This window comes from Paroedura picta, chromosome 1, assembly GCF_049243985.1.
Source record: "Paroedura picta isolate Pp20150507F chromosome 1, Ppicta_v3.0, whole genome shotgun sequence".
Taxonomy (NCBI): Eukaryota; Metazoa; Chordata; class Lepidosauria; order Squamata; family Gekkonidae; genus Paroedura; species Paroedura picta.
The window spans coordinates 147,487,268-147,514,334 of NC_135369.1; the positions used below are offsets into that span (position 1 = coordinate 147,487,268).

Below are 27,067 nucleotides of genomic sequence, written 5' to 3' on the forward strand. Positions count from 1 at the left end.
TTATGAAGTAGCTTTTCTGCTATCCCAAACCCTACATGATTTATAGTTTTAACGTTTCATTTTCTTTTCTGTCAGATAAGAACTGTTCAGTGGACATTGATGAATGTGCCTTCAACCTCTGCAAAAATGGAGCCAGTTGCCATAATTTGATTGGCAAATTTTACTGTAACTGCTTGCCAGGTAGGAATTCAGGTGGTATGTGGGTGAACAGTTAGGACAAATGTTCAAGACAGAAATAAAACTAATGTCTTTAGATACATTATTTTAGATTCATATTTGGTTTGCAGAAGCTCCCCCCACCCGCCCCAATACCCACACAAGGAAACTCATAAACATTAGTGTGGTACGTGGTACATGGTATATTTATTGTAAATACAACAACCCTGAATTTTATGAATTTACTTGCAAACCATATTGTTCCAATACCTACATGAAAACAATGCATTGCATACTAATGAAGAAGGGTTATTTTGTACGAAACTATCAAATACATTCATAATAAATCCTGCAGGGTGTTCTAGTTTCTAAAACCTTTAAATATGATAATATCCTGATTACATTACTCAGTTGTGGGGGGAAAAGATATACATAGGCATTTTTGTAAAAACACAACTACATTGCCACTTAGCCTTTCAACACTCAGAGAAGGTTTTAGTTTGGTTAGAAATGTTTATATTCCTGTAGCCTTTGGGGGGGGGGGCTTTACCCTTTACATGTTTATGTCCACTTTTTTCATGGAGCATATCCAAACGTAATGTTCTTTTTTTACAATCTTTAAAATGTGATGGTAAATTGAATGTTAGAGGCCTGGATAAAGACTACAGAGTTTTAGACCAAAGGGGCAAAGAGCTTTTGCTTATTACTTTATGGAATTATGTGTGCACTGTAGGCACTATGTAAATAAGGGAAGATAATTTGGTATAAACCCATTGGGGGGGAAATTGTATTAGGCAGGCAAACATTACACATTTACTCATAGAAAGTAGAATAAAAATAAAACAGAAATTAATATTTGAACTAGCAATATATTTTTGTGTCTGGGTTTTTTTTAATGTCCTTATGAGCTCAGACAACCATTAAACTGTTAGTCCTTGAGCAGCTAGAGTAGATGGCTGTGAGTCAGCTCAGATATCTCAAGAACAAGTCATGTCAGACAAATTCTCTTTTTTAAAAAACTTACTACCTTGCTGGATCAGGGGGATGCTGTGGACAGTTGCTCTTGATTTCAGTAAACCTTTTGATAAGGTTCCACGTGATATTCTTGTTGACAGGTTGGTTAAAATGTGGTATGGAGCCTATTACTGTTAGGTAGATCGATGACTGGTTGACAAGAGTCAGCAGTGTGACTTGGTGGCTAAAAAGGCAAATATGATTTTGGGTTGTATTTTATTTATTTATAGTTCAATTTAGAGCCTGCCACTCCCACACAGTGGCTTGTGGTGGCTATGAACAATTCCCCTGAGTAAAACCCCATAAAACAATAATAAAACCCCATTAAAACCCACCCTTGCCATTGAAGAAATTTCCTCCCACCAGCTCTACAGACTTCTTAAAACTGCCTCAGCGGCAAGCCCAGGGGTTTGCTTGCTCAGGGAGGGGCCCAGATCTTACTCACTCTGGCCTCAACCAAAGATCTGGCAGAAGAACTTTCTTTTGCAGGCTCTGCAGAACTTAGAAAGTTCTGTCAGGGCCCTCAGTTCTCCTGGGAGCTCATTCTCCCAGGTAGAGGCCAGGACTGAAAAGTGCCCTGTTGGGGGCATAAGGAGGTAGGCGGTCCCACAGATAATATCGGGTCCAGCCTGCAGATGGCCTTAAATAATACCAGAAACTTGGACCTGACCCAGGCTGCAACCAGTAACCATTGCAGCTGCTTCAGCACAGGATGGATGTGAGCCCTCCAAGATGTTCCTGTGAGGACCCCAGCAGCCACGTTTTGCACCAGCTGCAATTTCTGGGTCAGATACAAGGGCAGGCCTGTACCCAGGCAGCTGTCTATCAGGAGATAGTAGTATACTGTCCAGATAGATATCAAAAGAAGTATAGTGTCCAGATCACATGAGTTGATATTATTGCTTTGTTTTGGTTAGATGTCACTTAGAGTACTACATTCAGTTAGGGCACCACTACTGAAGAAGGATGTAGACAAATTGCACATGTCCAGAAGAGTGCAATAAAGATGGTGAGGGGTTTGAGACCAAATTGTATGAGGAAAGGTTGATGGATCTTGGTTTGCTTAACCTGGAGAGAAAACAACAAAGAAGTGATATGCTAATCATCTCCAAGTACTTGAAAGGATGAAGCAGAGTTATTTTTTGTTGACCCAGAAGGTTGGACCAAAATAAGTGGGATGAAATTAATTCAAAAGAATTTTCAGCTAAACATCTGGAAGAAGTTCCTGACAGTTAGAACAGTTCCTCAGTGGAATAGGTTTCCTCAGGAGGTGTTGAGTTCTCCTTCTTTGGAGAGGCTAGATAGCAGAGGCTAGATAGCCATATGACAGAAATGCTGATTCTGTGAATTTAGGCAGATTGTGAGTGGGTGGGCAGAAGGGATTGTGTCGGTGCTTGGATCTTGTGGTCCTTTATTGCATGGCCAGAGAAATGTCAATCACCAGGAATCAGGAGGTAAATTTTTTCCAGGCCAGACTAGTCAGGGATTCTGTTTTGGTTTTTTGTTTTGGTTTTTTGTGGAGTAGGGCATGATCTTGTCATGGAATTGGGGTCACTGTGTGTGGACAGGTAGTTGTGAATTTCCTGCATTCTGCAGGGGGTTCCTTATAACTGTGTGATTCTGTAATTGTAAGACATTGACAGTCCGGTTCTAGCTGGACCTACCAGAAGGTCCTTACAATAGAATATTCAATCAATGACATCAGTGCAATGTCACATAACATGAATTGTCTTTTGTACGTTTTGCAAATGATAGAAGCGTGGGGACGTACTTAAGGACCTCTATTAAACTGTTCCACAGCGTAGGAACCACAACACAGAATGCACATGAATGGACTACTGCCAATTTTATCTGCACGCAGGGTGGCACCTTCAGAAGGCTTTGCTCAGATGAGTGCAGCTATCACAGACCGCTTCCACATGACAGATTTGGCTAGCCTCACTGCCTCTTGGGGATTGGTGCTAATTCCTGCTTCCCGGTCTGGAGTGGTTCCAGGCTCACCTTACCTTTTTGCTTCAGGCTTCAATGGGACAGATGGTAAGCCTGGGCCCAGGCTTGTGGAAAATCTGACCCCAGTCAGGGTATTGCTCCTACCTCCCCTCCCCCCCCCCCCAATGTCACTTCCATCATATACCCTTGCAACCTTAAAAAAAAGTCTGATTGTGTTACAACACAATTCTAAATTAATGAAATAGCAGCCCCCCCCCCCAACGTTTGTTGTCCTTCATTTTAGTGAGATCGTGGACAGTTTGTATGTGCATGTGTGTGTGGGGGGTGTGTGATAAAACAGCTCATTTTTAAAATCCCCTTTTGTGTGCTGTAATGGTTTTGTGTTACAACGCAATCCTGATAATTTTTTAATTAAAAAAATATTTAGGGCTTGGAGGGGGGAGGTGCTGAAACAGCACTAGAAGGTGATTGAGGAGTTCTCGCCACATCACAATGATTGATGATTTAAGCAAATGGCTGTAAGTTTCCATTTCCTGTGCCTTGGCTAACTCATGCTGTAGTAAAAATCCAGGGTGGACAGGAGGGAAGTGGGCCAAAGGCTCCTGCTAGTGAGGAGACTTGGGGGTGACAAACCCCAGACCGAAAACCAGGCAGCAGCATAGCATTGCATCCTCCGTGCTGTAACAGTCACAATGAAACATAGTAGGAGAGGCAGTCTGCAGGTGGTCCAGTGATTTTAGTTGATAGCTAGTACTTTGAATCAAACTTGATAAATGATTGCAGAAAGGGTGTGAGATGTACATTGTATTTGGGACCTGCCTGTAGCGATGACATGGTATTCTGAATCAACTGTTGTTTCAAAATTGTATTTAAGTATATCCTTCTACATTGCCTGTTTTTATTCTGGATATATTATTTCCTACCCCAATTACCATAAAGTCAATGGAAATTTGAAAAGGAAGTAGAAAAGCCCTTTGAAAAGTGTAGTACCCATGTGAAACATCTACTTTAACAGTAACAGACAGTATGAATCTCTTTAAGGCCAAATGCAAAATAATACCACTATCTATTATAAACGTAATTTTCATTGGCAAACACTACTTGTCTTCATGCCCTGTTTTGTCACTTCAACTGAAAAAAAAAACCATTGGACTGAACTGCTTCCCTTTGAGTTTTGAGAAGCGTTTCTAAAATAATATTTTCATAAAGAAAAAGATTAAATAGCTAACTCACAATGAAACAATAACCCTTTTTAATGAATTCAAGGATGGAAAAAAACCCCCTTACTCTAATATTATAAAGGGTTAAAGAAAAAAGGCCTTGGCCTGGATAGCCTGGGCTAACCCTATCTAGTCAGATTCTCTGAGGCTAAGCAGGGTTAACCCTGGATAGAAGCATGCCTAATCTCAACCAGAGCCAGGGCCTTTTCTGTCCTGGCCCCCACTGGTGGAATGAGCTCCCAAGTGACATTAAGGCCCTTCCAGACCTAAAACAATTCTGCGGGGACTACAAAATGGAGCTCACCCACCAGGCTATCCATTAAGGCAGTGGTCCCCAACCCGCGGGCTGCGGCCCGGTGCCGGGCCATGAAGGCCATGGCGCCGGGCCGCGGCTCCCTCTCCCCGCCCCTCCCTGCAGTAAAAAACTTCCCAGGCCGCAAGCTTGTGTCCTGGGAAGCTTCTTACTGCGGGAGGGGGGGAGAGGGAATCAGGGCCTGCAGCATGCGCGGGCGGGCAGTTGCCCTGCTGGTCCCCAGCCTCAAAAAGATTGGGGACCACTGCATTAAGGTGAGTGAACCAACAACCAACCAGATCAGAAAGGCCTCCCTCCATTATCAACTGCACCCACAGAAGAAGAACCGAGCTAGAGAACAGTCAAATATTTAATTGTTTAAGATTAAATTGTTCCATAGTTGAAGGTTAAATTCTATTTTGATACAAGGTTCCTATTGTTAACAGATATTATATATCCAGATCTAGTTGCTATTATATTGTAGTGGATTATGAAAATTTCAATGAAAAGCAGACAGACAGGCAGACTTTGGATGTGAGACATCCAAGGAATATCTGGGTTTTGACACAGAGGCAAACAATGGCAAACTAGTTTTGAACATCTCTTGCCTGAAACCCTACAGAGTCACCATAAGTCAGTTGTGACTTGATGGCATTTTCTACCATCAAAATAGAACTCTAATCCGGAGAGCAGGATTTGATTTCCCACTCCTCCACATACAGACAGTTGGGTCACATACAAACAAGCCTGCCCCCACAGCCAGCCAACTGCCTATAGTCAATCTGAGTGATGGGCCCAGCTATTTGGGTGGAAGCCAGCTGGAGCCAAGCAGACTCATTGGCTTGTACATCATGAGACCTGGGTGTAAACTGCACGGAGCTTTTATTCCAACCCCAGATCGATTCAGTCCCTGCCCTCTACACAGAATGCGATTTCCATTTGGATTTCGGACAATTTAAATTTTCCTTCTGCAGCAAGAAGGGTTGGTCCGGAGTGACCCTACCTTTATTGTGCGATATCTCAGAGTGCTGTTAATGTTCAATATCCATTTGGGAAAGAAAGTTCCGTGGTAGAGAACCTCTGATAGGCTACACCTGGTCATGTGACACACTTGCCTTAAAGGAGAAGCCCCTAATTTCTCTCAACTTCTGTCGGTCCTGGATTTTTTCTCCCTTCTCTGCCTTTTTCGATCCTCTCCCCCACCCCTCCAAGAAAAGAAAGAGGCTCCCTGCCTGGCTCCTCTCCCCCCACCCTTCAAGAAAAGAAAGAAAGAGGCTTGGCTCCCCCCCCCCCCTTCTGAACTACCCTAACCACGTGCAGAAGACTTTCCTGTTTCAATGGGGGGGGGGGAGAAGAAGATCCGAGTTCAAAGCGATCTGAATTCAACAGGATTGACAATGGAATAAAGAAAGTAAGTGCAGATTCTGTCTAGAAGCCAGTGTGGGGACTGCTGCTGCAGCCAGCTCCCAGCTCCTGCATGCTGTCTTCTGCTCCTGCTGTCTGTGTGCTGCTGTGGGCCAGCAGGCCTCTAAATGGTGAGTTTCGGCTATGTTTGTGGGGAGAGGAAGGGAAGGGTATTTGTAAGCCACTTGGAGATTCTTTTAGGTAGTGAATAGTGGGTTATAAAAACCAGCTCTTTTTCATCTTCTAAAATTTGAGAGCATTTGTAAGCTATTTGTTCTCTTTTGAATGCATTTTTGTTTCTGTTGAACCATGAACAGAATGATTTCACTGAAATTATCTCTCTCCCATTTTCAATCTCTGAATAATTGTGCCTCTAGATTGGCAGAACAGCAGGAACTAACTGGATTTAGTGCATGGGGGCTGTAGCTCAGGGTAAAACTGGCATAAATCACCCCTTTTGTCTTTCAGAAGCTGTTCTGAAAGCCATGCAAGGGTTCACCCAAATAGGATGCAGGCTCTTGTGTTGGTTGCATCTTGTTGCAGCTCTCTAAGCCATGTTCCATTTCATTCCTGAAGGCCCCTGAATGGCTGTTTGCTCCCGACGCAGCCAGTGCCTTCCCTCGCCCCCCCTCCCCCCCCCCCCCGCTGGCATGGCACTGGCTGCGTTGGGATCAAACAGCCGGTTCAGGCACTGACGCACCCAAACCTACCCTGAACCTCAAAAGAATCTTGGAGAGAAGCCTCAAAATACTGCAGGTCCAAGGAGAAAGATCCTTTCCAAAAACTCTTTCCTGTCAACTTTGAACAACTATATTGGTCAAATAAACACAAAGAGAATGGCTGATGGATTTGTCCCATCTCCCATTTCCTGGTACTTCTATAAGTTTCCAGTGCAGCCCCTGTGGTGATAACCAAGTATGGTTTTGTAAACTGTTTTGAATTCTCATGTTATGTAGAAAGGTGGCATAAATCAGGGGTAGTCAACCTGTGGTCCTCCAGATGTCCATGGACTACAATTCCAATGAGCCCCTGCCAACATTTGCTGGCAGGGGCTCATGGTAATTGTAGTCAATGGACATCTGGAGGACCACAGGTTGACTACCCCTGGCATAAAGGATTTAGATCTTAAGATACTCTGAAACACATTGGTTTACTAATGAGATCACATGATGATGACTAAGACATCTTATGTGTAATTTGTGTGAATCTGAATGAACAAACCATGGTTTTTAATGGACATGCATGTGAGAATCAATCATATTTTGAAGAAATTAAAAAGTCTTTTATTGTGCTTTAGTATGATGCTTTTATGGATAAACCATAATTATGGGTGTTCTGCCTCTGGAGTTATACCTAGAAACAGATGTCCTGAGAATGTGGAAAGTGAAAACAGGCCAGCAATTCTAAATAATGGTATCCCTGTATGAAGCACATTTTCCACAGAGTGCTACTCAAAATTAAGAAGGCACACTAATTAGATCAAATCCTTCTACTTTCTGGAAAAAGGCCCTCAGAATTTCACATTGTAGATGCTTAGAGGGAGGCGATGTCTTCCCACTCAACCCTTCTTCTCTTTCGGAGAGAGCATATAAATTAACTGTGTCAGCTGGAGTTACAAAAGGGTGCACTGATTAATCTCCAAAAAGGAATAAGATTTAACGATTAATCCTTCCTTTACAAGAGAACAAAAGGAGAATAGAACCCAAAGAGACACACACACAAATACCATTACTGTATCAATTTTCAAAACAATATATTTACATTTTCAAAACAATATATATTAGAACAAAAGGTTTCATTCATAAGAAGCATTACACTAGTGGAAGAAGCATGTTCCAGAGGAAGAAAGCTCCTTATGTTGAAGGAATTGTTGGTACTAGATTGTTGATACTTGCCTTTACAATACCCTGTCAAAAATTGTTGATAATTGTCTTTTTTAATGCCCTGTTTAAATTTGCTTTTTACAGGCAAACCTGTACTAATACATACTTTGGACACGTTCTTATAGGGGAGAATGATTTATTGTTTAGCTAGAGCCACTGATTCCTCCTGTTTGGGAGAAAAAGTGGGAGATATACATTAAAAATAAGAATATAGATATGAGGAACTGAGATCCTACATATTATCAACTTGTTGTTGAAGATGATAAAAATGGAAATGCATCTGGCAGTTCTTAATTGACTAAAATACTCTAATTACATCTGGGAAGGTTAGATTTGTTAGCCATTTCTCAATGGAGTGAATGATTTTTCACAGTTTACTTGGAATCATTTGACTTACATAGTAATTTATTACTGTGGATAATGTCTTAAAGGGAAGGGGTTTGGTTTGTGTTTTGAAGCACAACTCCTTGATTGGATTCTAAACTAGGTGCACACCATGATAAAACATGATGTCTGAACTAAGATGCTGTCTTTTTCACTAGCTACATTGTTGCATACTACTAGAAAGCTGTTTCGTATAGTATAGAAACTGATAAGATGATTGCATCTCTGAAAAAATGGTGCATTAGAAGTGTGTGTGAGAGAGATTTGTTATATTAAGGTACTAGGGGCCAAGCCCGTTGCATTCCTGCTGGAGGTCCCCAGGAAGGGAACTCACTGGCAGGGGCAGCTCTCACGCAGCAGGGATCTGCAGCCTCCAAGCCTCAGAGGGAAGTGGAAGGAGGAGCGGGTGGTCAGGGGTGGGGGATGGAAGGTGATTGGCTGGCTGCTGGACAGACAGGAAAGCTGGTTGGAGGAGGAGGCACTGCCCTGAGTGGGTGTTAAATGCTGAGTGACACTTAAGCCATGAGACCAGCTCCTCCTCCAAGGCCTTACCAGAAATATATTATGTGGAACAGATAATTACAAATTCTGCATTTTATGTGAATATTGATTTAATCTTTTTTTTAATGACAGGAGAGTTTTAGATGTCATTGTTGAGCTCACTGGGATAGCTGCCAAGAGAGGGGGGGATCCAATGTAATTTGTTCAATGTGCATGGTTTGGATCATGAACAATGTCTTTAAATCCAAATCCAACATTGTGTACTGTACCCTCTGTGTGCATTTTTGTTCTTCAGTAGACAAGATTTTATATTTCCGATTGTTTATAATGGTGACTGGCTGCAGATATCTGAATTAGATTGGAATGGTTTTCATTTTTTTACTGTTCAGAAAAGTAACAACACATTTCCCCCATAAATAATAGTGCAGAGATCCTTTTTCTATTCCCACTTTTACTGCATTGTCACTATTTGCTGTTGTCTTCTGCTTCTTATATATATTACATCCCATCATTAGTTCTCTGTCACTTGTATATGTATTCTCCACTGTCAGGTTGGTGGAAGTCCCATCTTCTGTAAAGATGGCGGAATTTCAGGCTTGTGAGCATGGGGCAAATGAGGTCTAGGCTTTTTGGTTGCCACTGTAATTAATGCAATAGTGCCCACTTGGTGTAGCGGTTGGGAATACGGACTTCTAATCTGGCAAGCTGGGCTTGATTCCCCACTCCTCCACATGCAGCCAGCTGGGTGACCTTGGGCTCTCCACAGCACTGAGAAAGCTGTTCTGACTGAGTAGTGATATCAGGGCTCTCTCGGCCTCACCCCCCTCACAGGGTGTCTGTTATGGGGAGAGGAAAGGGAAGTCGATTTGAGACTCCTCTGAGCAGAGAAAAGTGATAGTAAAAGACTTTGCTGTCCACAGGTGATGTACTTAGGACTGGGAGGAGGGCAGGGGGACAACACTTATAAAATCCTGTTTCCTTATTTCAGAGAGTGCTGCCAAGTGCTGCTGGAATACCTCATACAAAGAGTCCCCCACGTTATGTAAAACGAGTGCTCAGCCTGAGACAGTGAATCCACAGTGTGGTTGGAAGAAGTGTGCTGAGTACAGAAACTTCAGTTGGCACAAATTTAATCTCTGCACACTGATTCTGCATGTCTCTTAGTCATGTTTTATAAAGCCATTTTTTCCACCCTTGCTGTCCTTTCCTAGCTTCTATCCACCCCTTTGAAATGTAGAGTTTAAGGGAAATGTGGGGCAGTAGTGACTGAAAGGAAAGTGTAGCCTCAAGCCCTATGGAACGGTAGCACCATCTAGCTTAGTTAGTTTGGATCCCAAAGCTGAAGGAAATTTCATTCAGATTAGTTAGCTGTTGGAGATCATTAGTGTGTTTGGAGCCAATTTTGCTTAGTTACTTTGCAAACTGTCACTTTTAGAGATCGTTATCTCTAAAGTAAGACTGCCAAATAATCATTTTTACCACCATCATTGATATGTTACTATAGCTTTAAGTATGTTGTCACAGTTAGTCCAAATAAAGTGCAAGTAGTTTGTATTTAGAACATTTTCATGCTTTCTTTCCAGATAACCAAAACACACTTTGTGTGTTTAAGTTTCACTGCCAGTCAAAAGGATGGAGGGTGAAGTTATCCCATATGCAGAAGCTAACATTTATATTAATGATTTAGACAAGGCAGGGAACAGTGGGGTAGAAGCATTTGCATATCCAACACAGCCTTTATTGGCTGGTCCAGCCTAGAGAGGAATGACTGTTTTTCAAAAGAAAACAAGATTGGAGAAAGGGCTGAATTGATTTCAAAGCTGACTAATGCAAAGTTATGTACATTGGGGGATTGCTATCTCCCATCCCCCCAAGGCTTCAAGCTTTGGTGATTTTTTTAAAAACTGGAGTATCATATTACACACAACAGCATTGTAGCTTTGCAGCATCCTCTATGGTCTTACTCATTTTCCGGCACACATCTCAGATGCTTAAATCCTACTGATTTTAATGGATTTCATTTAAGCATCCTACTGTGTGTTGACTTGCAGCCCAATGGAGACACAAAGCAGACTTCTTGCCTAATCCTCAATGAAAACCTATATATGTGTTTTGATAAGTTATGCTAGAAGCAACACTTGGGAGTGAATTTCTAGAGTGCTGTAAAAAAATCCTCTTATTTGGGGTTGGTTTTGTTGTTGTTAAAGAGTTCTAGCATCATGATGGTCACTCCTGTCCATTTCAGTTTCCCAGGCTGTTATCAGGTGCTGGGCTGTAGCTCTCGTCTTTATGTGTTATCCACAAGAAGCCAGAAGTGCAGGTGTCCATCACATGCATAATCATAGCTTAAGGGGCTGGCCTAGGGATCTTTACCTCTGTGTATAAACAAAGTTGCGGTCGGAACAGACTTTACTGACTACCAAGAAGAGTTTTTACAAGATGTGTGTGGGAAAGAATGTTAATAAACTTTGGCAGCCGTTATATTCCTCATCTAAGAATAGAATATATTTGTATATGTGCATACAGTATAGCTGAAAAGAAGAAATTTGCAAAACAACTCAGTTGTGGGGGGAAACCTAACTTTCAGGGGAGATGGGGAGAGGGTGAAAGGGTGAAAATGTGATGAGTATGCTCTTGAAAGAAAACAGGAGACGTTGAGAGTAATAATAAAGCTGGAAGTAGATTACTGATGAACACGTTTTTTGAATAAAACTCCTGAAGGGAGGGAAAATAATGGTGATGGGCTGAGGCAGCAATGGTGGGAGAATGAAACAGAGAAAGTCAAGCCATCTTTTTCTTCTTCCAGAAGAATTTTTTTTTTATTTTCTAGTGAAGAAGAAGAGTTGGTCCTTATATGCTGCTTTTCTCTACCCAAAGGAGTCTCAAAGCAGCTTACAGTCGCCTTCCCTTTTCTCTCCCCACAACAGACACCCTGTGAGGGAGGTGAGGTTGAGAGAGCCCTGATATCACTGCTCGGTCAGAACAGCTTTATCAGTGCTGTGGTGAGCCTAAGGTCACCCAGCTGGCTGCATGTGGGGAAGTGCAGAATCAAACCTGGCATGCCAGATTAGAAGTCCACACTCCTAACCACTACACCAAACTGGTGGGAAGATAGCTCCTGTAGAGAACTGAACTTCTAATTTTTCAGTCTAGAAACTTGTCTGTTTTTATCCTATCTCCCATTTCCTGATCATGTGATTTTGGGTGGGAATTCTAAGGGATAGTAGGGAGAATTTTATTATCTGAGACTCTTACCCTAACCTGTATGGCCTTGCATGTCTCTTTGATCTACATTCAGTGTACTTACCGAAGATATAAAAAAGGAAATAGAAACTGGCTTGTCGAAAGCTTACCTCTTGGACCCTCTTTGTTCTGTGCCAATTGAATCTGCTTTGCTAGCTGTTTTTGCTAGGTTGAACATTTTGTGAAAATAAAGAACTAGCTAGTTTCTTCACTGGATGACTCTTCTGTCAGCTTCTTCAGTGAAAGTGTATTACTTTTAATACAGGGTCTCTCACATGCTTGTGCTCCCAGGGCTTTCAAAGATCAGAGGCAACATTCCTTTGAATGGAGGCACTTAAAATGAAATTATTCTATACTGTTAGCCTCAACACCTCCCACCCACCCCCAAACTTATAGATTTCTCTGGGGTCATAGTGATGTACACATGTACACATAAAGCTGCCTTACACTGAATCAGACCATTGGTCCCTCAAGATCAGTAATGTCTACGCACACTGACAAGACTGCTCCACAGTCTCAGGTAAAGGTTTTTCACACCTCTTAACTGATCCTCTTAACTGAAGATGCTGGGGGTTGAACCTGGGACATTTTGGTTGCCATGCAGATGTTCTACCACTGAGCCACAGCCCCTCCCCTTGGTGCCTTGGGAGGCTGCTTTGTCTTCCTGCCCGTAGTTTTCCTTCTTCTACCTCCTCTTCCTCTTCCCTCCTTCCTGCAGTTCAAGGGAGGTGGATTTTTCCCCTGTCTCTCCCTTCTCTCAAATCCCCAGCATCAATAACACTATTGGTCTTGCAGTCAGACTGCTTGGATTCACACATATGCCCAACGGCAGTCAGCAAATCTTTCAGAGCAGAATTAGTAGCACTTCAGATGTTGGGAAGGGGCTGGCTGTTGTGGAGATAAAGAGAGTGATTAATATTCTGCTGTTCTGCTACAATAGGCACAGAGGAGGGAGGTGTCTGTCAGTTCAGTGGCCACATAAATTGGAGGGAGGGAGGAATATTTTTATGGCTCAGTTGAAGAGGTAAAGAATCTGAACTGCTTGTTTGCATCCTTTATTCGGTGGGCCTTTTTTATTATTTACCAGTATTATTTTAGTAGGATTGATTACAAGTTTCTGGGATGACATGACACATTTGCCCTTGACTCATTTTCCTCTGGTTTCAGGCCTGAGTTTTGTTACTAGAAATCACATCCACACGTGTCCTGTTACATGTGTATATTCAGCAGTCGGGAAATAGCTTTGCGAGAGGTCAATAACTTAGTAAAATGGATCGTTTGCTAATGTTTATGAGGTAATTACACCCTTAAGAACTCAGGGCAGACAACAGGTATATAGTAAAAATAGTAACAATCTTTATTAGAAGGAAAATAATATATATCTAGCACACTAGCAAGCAGCAAGGAAAAAATAGAGCGGGAAGAGAGGATTCAGTATAATTTCTATTCCTGTAGAGTGGATAGCCAGACACGAATCTGCGTGAAGGGAGCTTCCGATGGGTCCCGTCTCAAAAAGCATGAGGTGGGTGTGTTTATATATGTTTTTGAGGAGGGGGCTACATGATGTGGCCCAGGTGAGCACATGATGGAATTTCCCATGAAGCAGGATAGTATGCCAATAAAGGCTTCTGTATCTCATGGAGCAGAATGTTGGGCAATAGCCTGGTAGGGTCCAGAAATAGCTGTTGATGGGCTTAGACAAAGGCGTTAATGGGTCTAAGAAAGGGAACCATCATGTCTCAGTGGGTCTAGTTGCTGAGGTTGGGAAAGAGATTTCCCCTGACAGACGGGCAAGCATGAGTCATATGCAAGACAAAAGAGACTTGAGCCAGGCCACTGAATCAGCATTACAATTGGGTGGGGTTAGGAGGAGAGCAATATTTGACTCAGGCGATATCTGTGTCAGGCAGAGGCTGCCATTCTGAACCTTTAAGCTCTTTAAGATGGAATCTGACCTGGCTTTGCAGACGTTGGTAGTGTCTTGGCTTTGGCACAAGCGTAGACTATTAAGGGGTGCCACTGGTTGTAGAAGACAGCCTGTGAGGCAGGGTTCCTGCCATAGTTAACAGTTTGGAACCAAGACAGTATTAGAACATAAGAGCCCAGTGGTCTTATCTAGTCCAGCATCATATCTCACAATTACTTTGATGAAACATTCCTTGTCAGTGGTAGTCAGCCTTGTTAGCAAGAGTGCCAGCATCACTTTATGTACCAAAGAGCACCGCTTGTCACTTGCAACCCCTTCTGCACTGAGATGGCTCTGCCATTAGTCTATTGAGGATGCAGCAGGCCTCAATGCACAGTAGAACAGGAAGTCAGGTTTTAGGTCCAACTCTGTGCCAAAGCCTGAAACTTCTGTTTTTGTACCATCACACATAAGCAGACTGTTTGAATGCAAACAGCTAGCGTGTTTCATTTGACTGTGCTGTTCACAAATTGAATTTTATACCAACCTAATACATGACGGAGCAGCATTAATTAAAATTGACATGTAATCTAACAGCAAATCTAAATAGTTCTGCAAAGGAACAAAATAATGAAGTCATAAGTGAAGTCAACATACATTCATTATAACCAGACCAAAGATGTGGGGTAGCTACACACTCAATTATATACTAGTCATTTATTTTGTATTATTCTGCTAAGTACACAAGAAGAGCCTGCTGAATCAAACCAGTGGTTCATCTAGTTTGGCATCCTGTCTCACACAATGACCACTTAGTTTCTATGGAGGTCCAACAATAGGGCATTGATGTCAAGGCTTTCCTCTGATATTGCCTCCTAGCATTTGTATTCATTTATAATAATAATAATAATATTATTATTATTATTAATTAGATTTATTTCCCGCCACTCCCCGTAGGCTCATGGTGGGTCACAATAGTCTTATCCCCATTAAAATACCCATTAAAATACTTTAAAAACAATCCCAACATGGCGGAAGCTCTATTATTCCTATCCCCTGCTATCAGAGCGGCAGGGAGGGTGGGGAGGAGATCTAACTTACTAGGTCTGGGGGGGTGCTGCTGGCACTCATTCGCTGACCCCAGCCTCAACCAAAAACCTGGCGGACAAGCTCCGTCTTGCAGGCCCTGCGGAAAGCTGGTAAATCCCGCAGGGCCCGCAGCTCACCCGGGAGCTCATTCCACCAGGTAGGGGCTAGGACCGAAAAGGCCCTGGTTGAGGCCAGGTGCACTTCTCTAGGGCCAGGAATGATCAGGAGATTCTCCCCTGCTGAGCGTAAAGCCCTGCGGGGGATATACGGCGGTAGGCGGTCCCTCAGGTATGTGGGTCCCAACCCGCGTATAGCCTTAAAGGTCAAAACCAGAACCTTGAACCTGATCCGGGCAGCAATTGGCAACCAATGTAGCTGCCTCAGCACAGGCTGGATATGGGCCCTCCAAGGTGTACCAGTGAGGACCCGAGCAGCTGCATTTTGTACTAGCTGGAGTTTCCGGATCAGAGACAAGGGTAGGCTGGCGTAGAGCGAGTTACAGAAATCTATTCTGGAGGTGACTGTCGCATGGATCACTGTAGCCAAGTGGTCAGGGGACAGGTAGGGCGCTAGTAGTCGGGCCTGGCGAAGATAGAAAAACGCCTGACCCGCTACTCTCTTGTCATGAGCCTCCATAGTCAGGGAGGTATCGATGGCCACCCCCAGATTCCTGGCCTGGGGTGCGATGGTAAGTTACGCTCCTGCCAGGGTGGGTAGGCCTCTGAATGTGGAGGTTCCCTTCAGTCCTGACAGTTAGAGCGGTTTCTCAGTGGAACAGGCTTCCTCGGGAGGTGGTGAGTTCTCCATCTTTGGAAATTTTTAAACAGAGGCTGGATAGCCATCTGACGGAGAGGTTGATTCTGTGAAGGCAAAGGGGGTGGCAGGTTACAGTAGATGAGCGATTGGGATGTGGATGTCCTGCATAGTGCAGGAGGTTGGACTAGATGACCCATGAGGTCCCTTCCAACTCTATTATTCTATGATTCTATGAATCAGTCACCATGGATCATAGCCACTGATAGACCTATCCTCCATGAATCTGTCCAATCTCATTTTAAAGCTGTCTGTGCCTGTGGCCATCGCTTCATCCTCTAGCAGTGAATTTCACATTTTAATTACTCACTGTATAAAGAAGCATTTCCTTTTGTCTATCCTGAGCCTACTTCTCATCAGCTTCATTCAATGCCCTGGAGTTCTAGTATTTGAGGAGAAGGAGGAAAAGTTCTCTTTGTCAACTCTCTCTGCTCCATGGATAATGTTATAAAACTCTATCATGTCCTGCCTCCTTAGCTGTTTTTGTTTCTGTAATATGAAAAAGGCACATCATTTACAATCTGCATGTTCCAAGGCTGAATGGATTTATGCAAAGGTCGTCCTTGCTTTTGCACACAGTAATCTGAGCAATTTTCCAGGTGTTCCATAAATGGGTTGATAATGTTGTCTCAGCTCTTTTTCTACTTCAAAGTCCTTTTTTGTGTGTTTACAAAGCCTCGTAATGTTTGTTTTCAATGCCATTCCCACCCCCACCCTCAGAAAATTTATAGGACGGGACAATTCATAAATCTAATTCATGACACATTTTGAAAACGCATATAGAGCTCTATAAAAGCAGTTAAAACTGCAACCGTCTTGGCAGGAGGATGGCATACACTTGCTATTGGAGACCTGAAGGTTCTGCTGGATCTCTCTATTAGTCATTTAGGCAATGATTTATTGCTCAGAGTGGCTGGCATTCTTATGTATCCTGACTGTGGCCCCCTGAGAAAAACTGTTATCCTGTACAGATGGGGCGCTAAAGCTGAAAGTTCCAAGACCAAGCAGCTTGCCAGTCACTGAGTAAGGGATATAAGCTCAGTTTTCCCCAGGCTAATCTTGTAGCCACTGAACAGCACTGCCTTCTTTCTCATTCCTTTGTAATATACATTTGCATTCTGTTTGACCATATGCATCTGACTTAATGAGGGCCTGAGAGAATCACCATGTTTTATTCAAATAGACTAAATCAGTCACATAGGCAGTACAGTGCAATGCTGGATTCTCTGCTCAAAAGATGCTGTAAGGTCTTGGCCGAAAACAGCTGCAATATTTTCTTCTTGATTTTACAGGGTGTTTGGGTGAATGTGTGGATATACTCAACAGTGTAACACATCACTGGTCAGAGTAAATTTATATAGCTTTCTTAAGTAAGATTGCTTTCTTAAGTAAAAAAAACAGTAAAATCACTTCTTCCTTTCCTGATTTCAGGATAGACATAACTATATCAGCATGGATGCCAATTCTGGTAAATTCCTTCAACCCACAGGTGGGTTTTTTTTTCTGTCAAGACATTTACAAAACATGCACGTGATGCCTTGTCCTGTGAGTGTTGAAGAGTCCCTTAGCAACGTAGGTTTGGGCAGATGACTTCTTAGGGGAAATGGGGAAATTAGAAGAATCCTTGAGCAATTTTGTTAAGCTGCCTGAATGAGCCTTCAGACAATACATTATTTAATTGGGCATTTTTAACAATAATCAATAGACAATAGTAGTAAAACTTAGTTCAAATATCTTCATATCCATTTAAATAATAACTGGTCTTAAAAGGCCTTGCCATTTTTGTAAAATATATTCAAGATTCATCATATTTTTCACTGTCCGACAATGTTTAACTGTTTGAAACTGTAACAGATCTCCCACAGGTCTTCTCATTCTATTTTAATTGTGTAGAATTCATTTTACACAATTAGTTCCTTGATGGAATAGAATTAACACTAGCAATATATAGTAAATCCCCAGGATTAGTTGGGCAATCAGGTGTTTCTCTTTATTGGAATATATAGGTCAAATAACTTTGCATTTTTTTAAGGACGAAAGATGACAGTCTAAATTCTATTTGTATGTCTCAGGTGTACTTACAACATCTTGAGTTGCTAATTTTCTGAAGGAAAATTACCCAGCATTTTTTTTAAATAACCTTTGACTTTCTTCCATTTTGTAGGAATGTGAGTCATTGTTCTCATCTTAGTTTTGTTTTGCTGCACTGTGCTTTAAAAGCAAGTACACATAATTAAAAGAAATGAAGTCAATCCATGCAGAACTAAGTACATGGTGTGGCTGTTCCATCACATTCCAAGTCTGCAATACAGTCTTCATTTACTGCAACCCCGTGTAGCTGTTCAAAGTAGGTTTGATAAGTGGCACAACAGATCCCAGCTGAATGGGTACAAAATATAGCTGAGACTATCTCACATGTTTTGTTACATCTTTCTTCTAAAGCGGTAGAATTTAAGCTATATATACTAAATCATTTATGTGATTTCTTTTTAGCTAGGATAAGCCTCTGGCCTAACAACTAAAACCAGCTGTTCCTTACCCACCTACTGGCAATTGCATATTCTTTCTATTTTTTTTTTCATTGTGATGTTGTTGTTTTTCTGGTCTTTAGTCCAGATACAGAAATGACTGTCTTATTCTGACAATAATTCATACAGACCAATAGTTGGAGAAGATCAAGGATCATTTGTCAATTTTTGAGATGTTTCTTTAGTGGACTGCTAGCAATAGAGGTGAAACTTTCTTACATGTTGTTTTTATTGAATTGGATAGAACATATCAAAGTTAGATAAGCAGACTGCTTAGATGCAAGAAGGTAGAAGAACTAAAGGAGGAGAAATATGCCTTTTGGAATGTGAATTTTCAACAGGAGAAGGTCTAGTTTCCGGTTCTTTAAGCACATTTGCCTTGACACATTACGTTGATACCTGGTATGCTGCACCATAAATAGAATGAAGCAAGAGTGCTTTATTGTAGCATTGTTTATCATTACAATTTTATATCAATCTATCTTCATTAATTGTTGTGGGTGAAGCATTCAGATTATGAAGACAGTATGACAAATTAACCAAGCAAGACAATGAGTGTATAATCATTTCTTTCTAACTGCATTTCATGATGACCTTTTCAAAAAGGAGCGAGAAACACCGATCATTTTAGTGTGAAATTAAAATGGATAGCTAGCATTAGACTTTAGGGCCTCAAATTTTGGAGGTGTAGCATAGCCTATTGATAGACCCTATTGTTGTGACTCAGATCATAGATGACAATGAAATGATTAGATGTGCTACAGAGAAACTAACACCATTGGGATGGGGAAAATGGTATTCATTTATAGAAGCTCAGGGTTATCAAGAAAAACATTGTGTCTCAGTTATCTTCTGTGCTGCAATAATTCAAATATATGAAGCAATAACTGCATGTCACCATTTCTACAGATACAGACTACCCCTTAATGCAACTCCTAACTATCAATTCTAGCTCCACTTCAAATAGGGAGAAGCCTTCCACTGTTGCTTAATGGGAACTAGATGGTGCACAATATGTCCCTATTACTGGGCTAGACCTTCTTCTTAAAGGGCAATAGTTTTTAAGGCTTCAATAAATCAGGATAATTGAACATCATTGCTTCAAGTACCAAAGTGTGCAAAACTGAGTTCTGTAGAGCTGTCTGCAAAAAGCTCTGGTATGGCTCCTTAGGGTGCCCTGGCTATAACAAAGCCATTCACCAGTGGGGTAAAGACAAATAAATTGTGACACAAGGGAGTCGCCGGGAAGAATATCTCAAGTGGTTTAGTGTTAAAGAACATAACACTGTGTCACATCTATCTTTAAAAAAAAAACCCTGTACCATTATTTTTAGGTTGAATTTAACACAAGGTAGCATTCTAATATTAGTAAACATTTCAGTGCATTTCTTATTATAACCTAGAAGTTTTAGTGAAAGGTTCATTTTTGGAACAAATACTGTATTATACACAAGTGTATATAACAAAGTCCAGAATTGTTCTTTATGAAAAGCAGCTTTCAAAGGCTGAACAGAGGGGAAGCTTTAACCCTTTTCCTCTTTCTGTTCAAGGGCATGTCCCCAAGATGCTGTTTTCTTCCTCTACAATGGTGTATTTTTCTTACATTATATAATGTAGCACTGCTTAATGAGATTAGGGACTTAGGGTTTGGAGCAGAGGGTTGGTAAGACATTGGGGAGCAATGGGTGTTTTAAGTGTTTTTAACTTTCAATTGTAAGTTCTGGTCCCAATCAGAATGAGGCACTGGGGGGGGGGTTTACTCTTCAATAACTCACTGGCCTCCACATAGAAGTGGAAAACTCTGTAACCTATGTGATTGGATGGGGCACCAGGACAAATCAAAATATTTCTGAAGAGATGAAATATAGCCTGCTGCAGTGTAAATTATTACAATATAATGTATACTGGCTAAGAGCTGCAGACTAGAATCTAGAGAACCATGTTTGATTTCCCACTCCTTCACAAGAAGTCAGCTGGGTGAGCTTGTGCCAGTCACAGTTCTCAGAACTCTTTTAGCCCCACCTACCTCCCAGGGCATCTGATGTGGGAAGAGGAATGGAAGGCAATTATAAGCTCCTTTGAGATTCCTTTGGGTAGTGAAAAGTGGGGTATAAAAACTAATTCTTCTTCCTCTTCTTCTACTTTGCATCCCATTACCACTTCCTCTAAGAAAAATTGAGTGTTAAGGAGCTAAGCTAACATCCAGGTATAACCAGACCTCAGTTTGTAAGAGATACGATGTGGTTTCTAAGATATTTACAGAACCTTTAGGATAAGGTGGTAAGAAATTTTTATCCAAACAGTTCATCTGGGTGAATAATATCACTACAGTCTGCTGAAGGCAGGGATCAGGCAAGGGCCATCCAATCAGAAAGGATTAAATTAGGCAAGTGAGCTCTTTGCTACTGCCATAGTAGAATGGGCAATCCAAAACAATATAGATCTTCTAGCTATTCACATAGCTAGAATTCATCTCCTGTCATGAGTGATCTCAGAGGAGTAGCGATTTTTAAAATTATCTAGAGTAGCGATCCCCAACCTGTGGGCAACGGACCACATGTGGTCCGTTGACTAATTGGAGGTGGGCCGTGAAGGACGCCTTCTCCTCTCACCCCCGGCCCTTTACTTCATCCCCCCCCCGGCCCTTTACAACACACTTTGGGTGCCATTGTCTCCCATCACTCCCAGATGGGACTATCTCGTTGCAGAGCAACAAGCTCAGGGTTCCCATTGATTTGTCATTGTCATGAGTTAAAATTTCCATGAAAATAATGTTCATTGTTGTTGCGTGTCTGTAACAGTGGTTGAGAGTAGAGGAGTAAACTACCCCCCCCACACCGGGCCTCAGTAAAATTGTAAAGCGTTGAGTGGTCCCCGGTGATAAAAAGGTTGGGGACCACTGATCTAGAGCAATCTTTTGTCAGTTTTCCCCACAGCCCACTCTTAGGCATGGTGTCAAAAGCTCTATTAAGATCTATAAATGTAACATACAGTTTACCTCGGGGGGGGGGGGTTATATTTTTCAGCTAAGTGGGGTAAGATCAAACAATGATCTTGAAGTTTGAAGCCCTTCCGGAAGCCAATTTATCCCCACCAAAGAATGTTATTAATGGTTATCCATTCCTCTAATTTGAGGTATAAGTATGAAGTATACAATTTTCCAACTGGTGAGAGAAGTCTGGTAGGGTGGTAGTTTTCTAACCTGAAACCCTTCTTAAATATTGGAAAAAAAATAAAATGTTTCCAGATTGGGGGAATCTTCCTAGAGCAGTTGATCTCAAAAAAGATCGGGGCTAGAATCATGGCCCATCTTATTGGATTAATCTTAAATTGTTAGGCACTAAATCCAGACCTGGGTTTTTTTCCTATGTGTAAAAACTTAGTCATGAGGATAAAGTCCATCCTGGTGATAGCGAGCCAAAAGGGGGCATCAACAGGGGTCAAATATCACGATGTCGTATTTCCAGAAGATAATATTTTCTTGCAGAATAGCACTATTTGCGGCAGAGTTACAGAGCAGAAATAATGGGCTTCTTTCCAGGTTTCTGGAGGTCAATGACTTAAAAGGGTTGGAATAGTTAATTGCAAAGATCAGAAAGCCCCATGCAATTTCCTTTCTTTTTTCTTATTTTTCTTCTCTCTTTTTTCTCTTTTTTCTTATTTAATGTTTTGCTATATTGACTTTTAAGATCCAGCGATTCCCTTTGAACTGCCAATGTGTTGTTCCTTTTAAATTCACACTTCATTTACTTTTGTCCTGATAGAATATAAAGGTTCCACCAAATGGTTCTGACAAATCATGGAGCATCCAAGGTATTCCGGGTTATTCTGAGAGGGTGCTCTCAGCCCTTCCAAGAATCACCATTGAAAGCAGCTGCTGCCACAGAGCTAAGCCTCTTGAGCCCGTGTAACACCAGATGCTGTGACAGCTTCTGCCTCATGGCAGCTTACATCAGGTTCTAGTACATCTGTGTCACGGCTACTCAGCCTGTTGCTTGTGCCAGAACAGCAGGTGGTCCTGCTATTAAAGATCAACAAATGTTCTTCTGGATTTCTAAATGTAATACTTAATGCTATTTTAATCATAAAGGTAGGGCCTGCACTGTCGTTGTTACAATGTGTCTCTATGCAACTGAAGTGAGGCATTTATCAGTGATGTACAAGTGTGGTTTTGTTCATATTTCAGCCACCTGGGAATTTGTAAAGCTCTCCATTCTTATTGAAAAGATCCCTGGGACATTTCCTGTAAATTCAGATAGCAGCTGAACCTTTCATAGTCACTGATTCGCTGTGAGAGTTGAACTTTTAAGCGCTACTCGTGCTTGTGAAATTACATGATTTTCATAAAACCTGCTAAAGATTCCCTGACCTTTAAAGACAGTTGATTTTTTTAAAGGATGAATGTATGTCAGAGCCTCATGATTCTTATAAAATCCTTCAGTATGTCTCTAATGAAATAGATTCAAATGTATGTGCCACTCAGGATACAAGGGATGGGGTTTTTGATATTCCCACAAGGCATTATGTGTTTCCCCCCAGAAGCTTCAATTTTTGCTTAATAGAAGTTGCTTTGTTTTCAGATTGTCAGATTCCTTCATCTCTGCTAATGCCAGCTCTCTCCAGCCATCACTCAGTAGCAATTCTGGATTATTGCCTTTGTGGGCACCTACAAGGAAGAACAATGGGGCATCAACAAAGTAAATTAATGCATTCTGTATCCAGTCATCCTATTATATATATGTTTTCCTATACATCAATGCTGCGGCGTGAGCCACATGTTAGAAATAGTTTCTGAAAACCAGGGTTGAGGAATGGTGGCTTTGCTGACAGAAAGCAACCAAAGTCTGACCCACCTCCAAGCATCTCTGTGGGACCACCCAGAATGGACTGAAGGGAAGAAGTATCCAATGTGGTCTGCCAGCCCTGATTGGTCCTGGCCTCTGGACTGCTGCAAGTGCCGACCATGGAGCACTCACTCTGCTTTCTTGCTCCTCCTTTTCCCGGCCAAGGGCACAGTAGGCATACCCATTTGTCGCATAGAGTTGGGTTTGAAGAAATTATGAAATCCTTAGCCAAGTTTCTGAGCAACCAACATGAAATTGCTAATGACTACCATCCTGTTTCTATCTCTTTTTCGACACCTCATTTTACCTGTGGTTTTCAAAATACACATCTTGTTGAGACTTTCTCAGAATCTGCAATGTACATTCCCCTGCACATTCTTGAGAAAAAAACAGATCCCATAATCAAGGTTTATTGGGCTGAGACTTCACAGAGATCAATCACAGTCATGGGAATCTTTGCTGAGAAGTTCTGTATTTTATAGTGGTGGAAGCCAAGAACCTGTTCTGAAGAAACTCCCCTGCTGAACAGGCTGACCTCTCCTTCTAACCCAAGCCATAATGGCAGGCCTTTAGCTAGCCATCTGGCGACATTTATTGTTTTATTGTAGCAAATGAAATTATTAGACAGGCTGATGTAGTTAAAGAATAAAAAGCAATCCTGATGTTGGAGAATAACACACTTCATCATAACGGAGTTAATTCATTTTGATGTCAATGACATTGCACCTGTGTTAAGTGGTTTCTGAACTGTCCCTGAAGAAAAATAGCTTGCAGCATTAAATTATATGAATTTGCTTTAAAAGAACACACACACAACATACCGAGTGTGGCTAGAGACAAGGATTAATGGTGTTGGGCACCTCTAATGAACTCTTCTAGCTAACTGACCACAACTTTTCGCTTCCATTATAAATCTTGTTACAGTATTTCTGTGTAGTAGTTGGCTTTAAAAAAAATCAGGCAAAGTACAGAAATGTCATTCAAGAGCACGACAGCTATTGTCTGTGCTCACAGAATGGTAATGGACACTTATTTCCAGAGCTTCACATTTCTAGTTCTGCTGCATCAACATTTCCTTTTCCAAGCAACACTCCGATAAATGAGATCCCTTGCAGAAGTTGAAACACTATTAAGCTCAATTGCCAGAAGCACAGAATAGACAGTATACAATTTTTTTGGAATTCATAGAATCATTTGCTCCTTTTATGCTTAAATCACAACAATTAAAATCAAAGCAACAAAGTACCTTACGAACATTTTTTTAATGCAGAATTGTGATGCAAACTTCTCATGAGCAATGTTCACTTGTCAGAGGAGGTGATGCAACCACACACGCACACACACAGTTATGAACTAGAGAAAAGACAAGAGTTGATTTCACTCTTTGTGATCTCTTGTTCTTTTTGGGATTTTTATGAGATTTAAGGACTGTTGAGATTTGTCACTCTCACTTTTTACAGACAACTTTCCCACTGTAGAAGTGCCAACGAAGCCAGCTTCTTCCTGGCAATTATAAATTTTCTACCCTCTATTACATAAACAAACCCCCAAAAATCCTGTTTGTGTTGGAATAAACAATATCTGTAGATACAAATCCAAGTCCCAACATCCCTGTTTGTGTTAGACTATGAAAGATCTGTAGCGTGCATTCTTCAAAAAGCATATGAAGGGGCACTGGAGGAGATGTGTATTTGTATTTCCATTTGAGCATTACTGAATCCAAGCCAAGCACCACCTTGTTGAGCCCTAGATTTCCTTTGTAGTCCTCAAAGAACTGGATTTATCATCCAGATTGTTGACAGAGTTTAAGTAGGCAAAGAGGGAAAAGCACCAGGCTGCTTAAAAGAAGAAAATAGTTTTATTAAGAAGAGAAACAAACTTTGTACATAAAGAAAGGAGAGAAGCCAGAGTAACCGATTATGCACGCAGCGATCCCGGCGCCGCTTCTGGTTGCACCCCGGTCACCCGGAAGCTGCACTTTCTTCCACGTTTCGTGAACGCGACTTTTTCGGCGGCATGCACCGAAGCTGCAGCCGGTTGCAGCCGGCCGGCACCATGCGTTATCGGTGATTTTAGTCGCCGCCATTCCACCCCGAATGTGCGTTATTCCCCCGTGCATAATGGGTCATTGAGCCAATCAGGATACTGGAGGAGATTAGTTGAAAAACATCAGGAAAAACAATCAGGAAAATCAGGAAAAACAATCAGGAAAAACATCAGGAAACTAACTCAGCTAAATGGACAGTGCTTTTCTAATATTCTAATTGCACAATATTTTCTGCTACATCTATTGCTTTCCTCCAGGGTAATGCAATGATTAGGAGTGGTGGACTTTAATTTGGAGAACCAAGTCAGATTACCCACTTCTGCATTTGAAAACAGCTAGGTGACCTTGGGCCTCTCCCAGTTCTCTCAGAACTCTCTCAGCCCCACCTGTCTTACAAGGGAACTGTTGTGGGGAGAGGACAGTAAGGCGCTTGTAAGCCACTCTGCAACTTCTTAGGAAGAGGTGGGGTATTAAAACAACACTTCTACTTCATTTATAGTCCACTTTTCTCACTGATATTCAAAGTGTAAGTCAGTGCAATCAATAGCAGTGTAATAGAACTAGAATTGCAGCAGTCTAAAACAGCATAAAGGATCATACAGATTATGCTAACCAGTGTAGAATGTGGGACTACATAAGTATAAAACACCAAAGTGATTAAAGTAGGATAATAGATACTATAGACAGAGGTATATTACATGGTCCTCATCAATTCACTAAAAATTATAAAGTTGAAGTTGCATGCAGCCAGTTCACTTCCTACCTGATTGGTCCTGGAGGTGTGCTGCCGGTAGGGAGATACCACTCTGCCAGTGAGGGCCAGTCAGTTCACCAATTAGGGCCAAGCAATGCAAATTGCACTCTGTCAGTAAGGGCCAATTAGTTTAAATTGCATGCAGACAATGCTCTCCCTACCTGATTGGCTCTTCCTGAAGGTGTGCTACTAATAGGGAGAGAATACTTTCCAATGAGAGCCAATTGTGGGGCTTATCAGCACTCTTTCTCCTCCAGCTGCTTGCTTGCTGGGTGGAAGAGGTGCTGGTCTTTCTCAAAGGCCCTGCTGCTGGTAAGTTTCTCTGTTCTCAGCCACTTCTCAGCCTCCATCTTCCCCAGGCAAGGGAGGGAAGCCAACTGATTCCTTTGCCTCAGGTTTCAGCTCTCTGCTGGAAGGAAGCACAGATGAGCTACAAGGGAGACATAAGTAATCCATATTTAAAAAATAGACTGCCAAGGGCCAGACAGAATGGAATTAATGTCTTAACTCAATCCAGTGAGTCAACGGTTGAAACATTAACAGTTAAGGGAATCCCATAGGTTGGTCAGTCCAAGGTTGCCCTTTTGTTTGCTCCAAGGGCACATCTGTGTGAGTGGAGGGGTTCTGGGGGCCCAGTGGATGTTATCTTCTGTTTGGATCTAAGCATAGTCAAATGCTGGCTTTCCTCCAGAATACATGAGTTAGATTGGTTTAAACACAATTAAGATATCTTCCCTAAATGCTTCTCTGGTAGAGCAAGACAGCTGTGGACCAGAAGTGTGCAGAAGGCCCCCTCAGATATCAGAAAAGGACTAAGGCAGTGCTTTTTCTCCCATTACGATGCTGCCTCATCCCATTGAGGGAACTTCTAGGGTATTGGCTTGCAAGTCCTTACCTGCTCAGTCACGGTTAGTGCTACCAAAGCAGATAGTAGTAGTCATATCACATCTGAAATGCTGTTTGCAAGTGACTCTCAGGGCACCGCATACGTATGCTCCATGTCTGGAGTGCAGGCCATACTACAAGATACAAGATTCCC

The 27,067-nt window shown here is 41.9% G+C and overlaps 1 protein-coding gene across 1 annotated transcript in view; it reads left to right on the forward strand.

The window, feature by feature from the left end:
* The window catches only part of LOC143825613 (protein eyes shut homolog), a 392,680-nt gene that overhangs the window by 365,096 nt on the left and 517 nt on the right, over nucleotides 1-27,067 (forward strand). Inside the window, exon 15 of the mRNA XM_077313795.1 lies at nucleotides 76-180. Coding sequence (XP_077169910.1) covers nucleotides 76-180 — 105 coding nt within the window. The remainder of the gene's footprint in view (nucleotides 1-75; nucleotides 181-27,067) is intronic.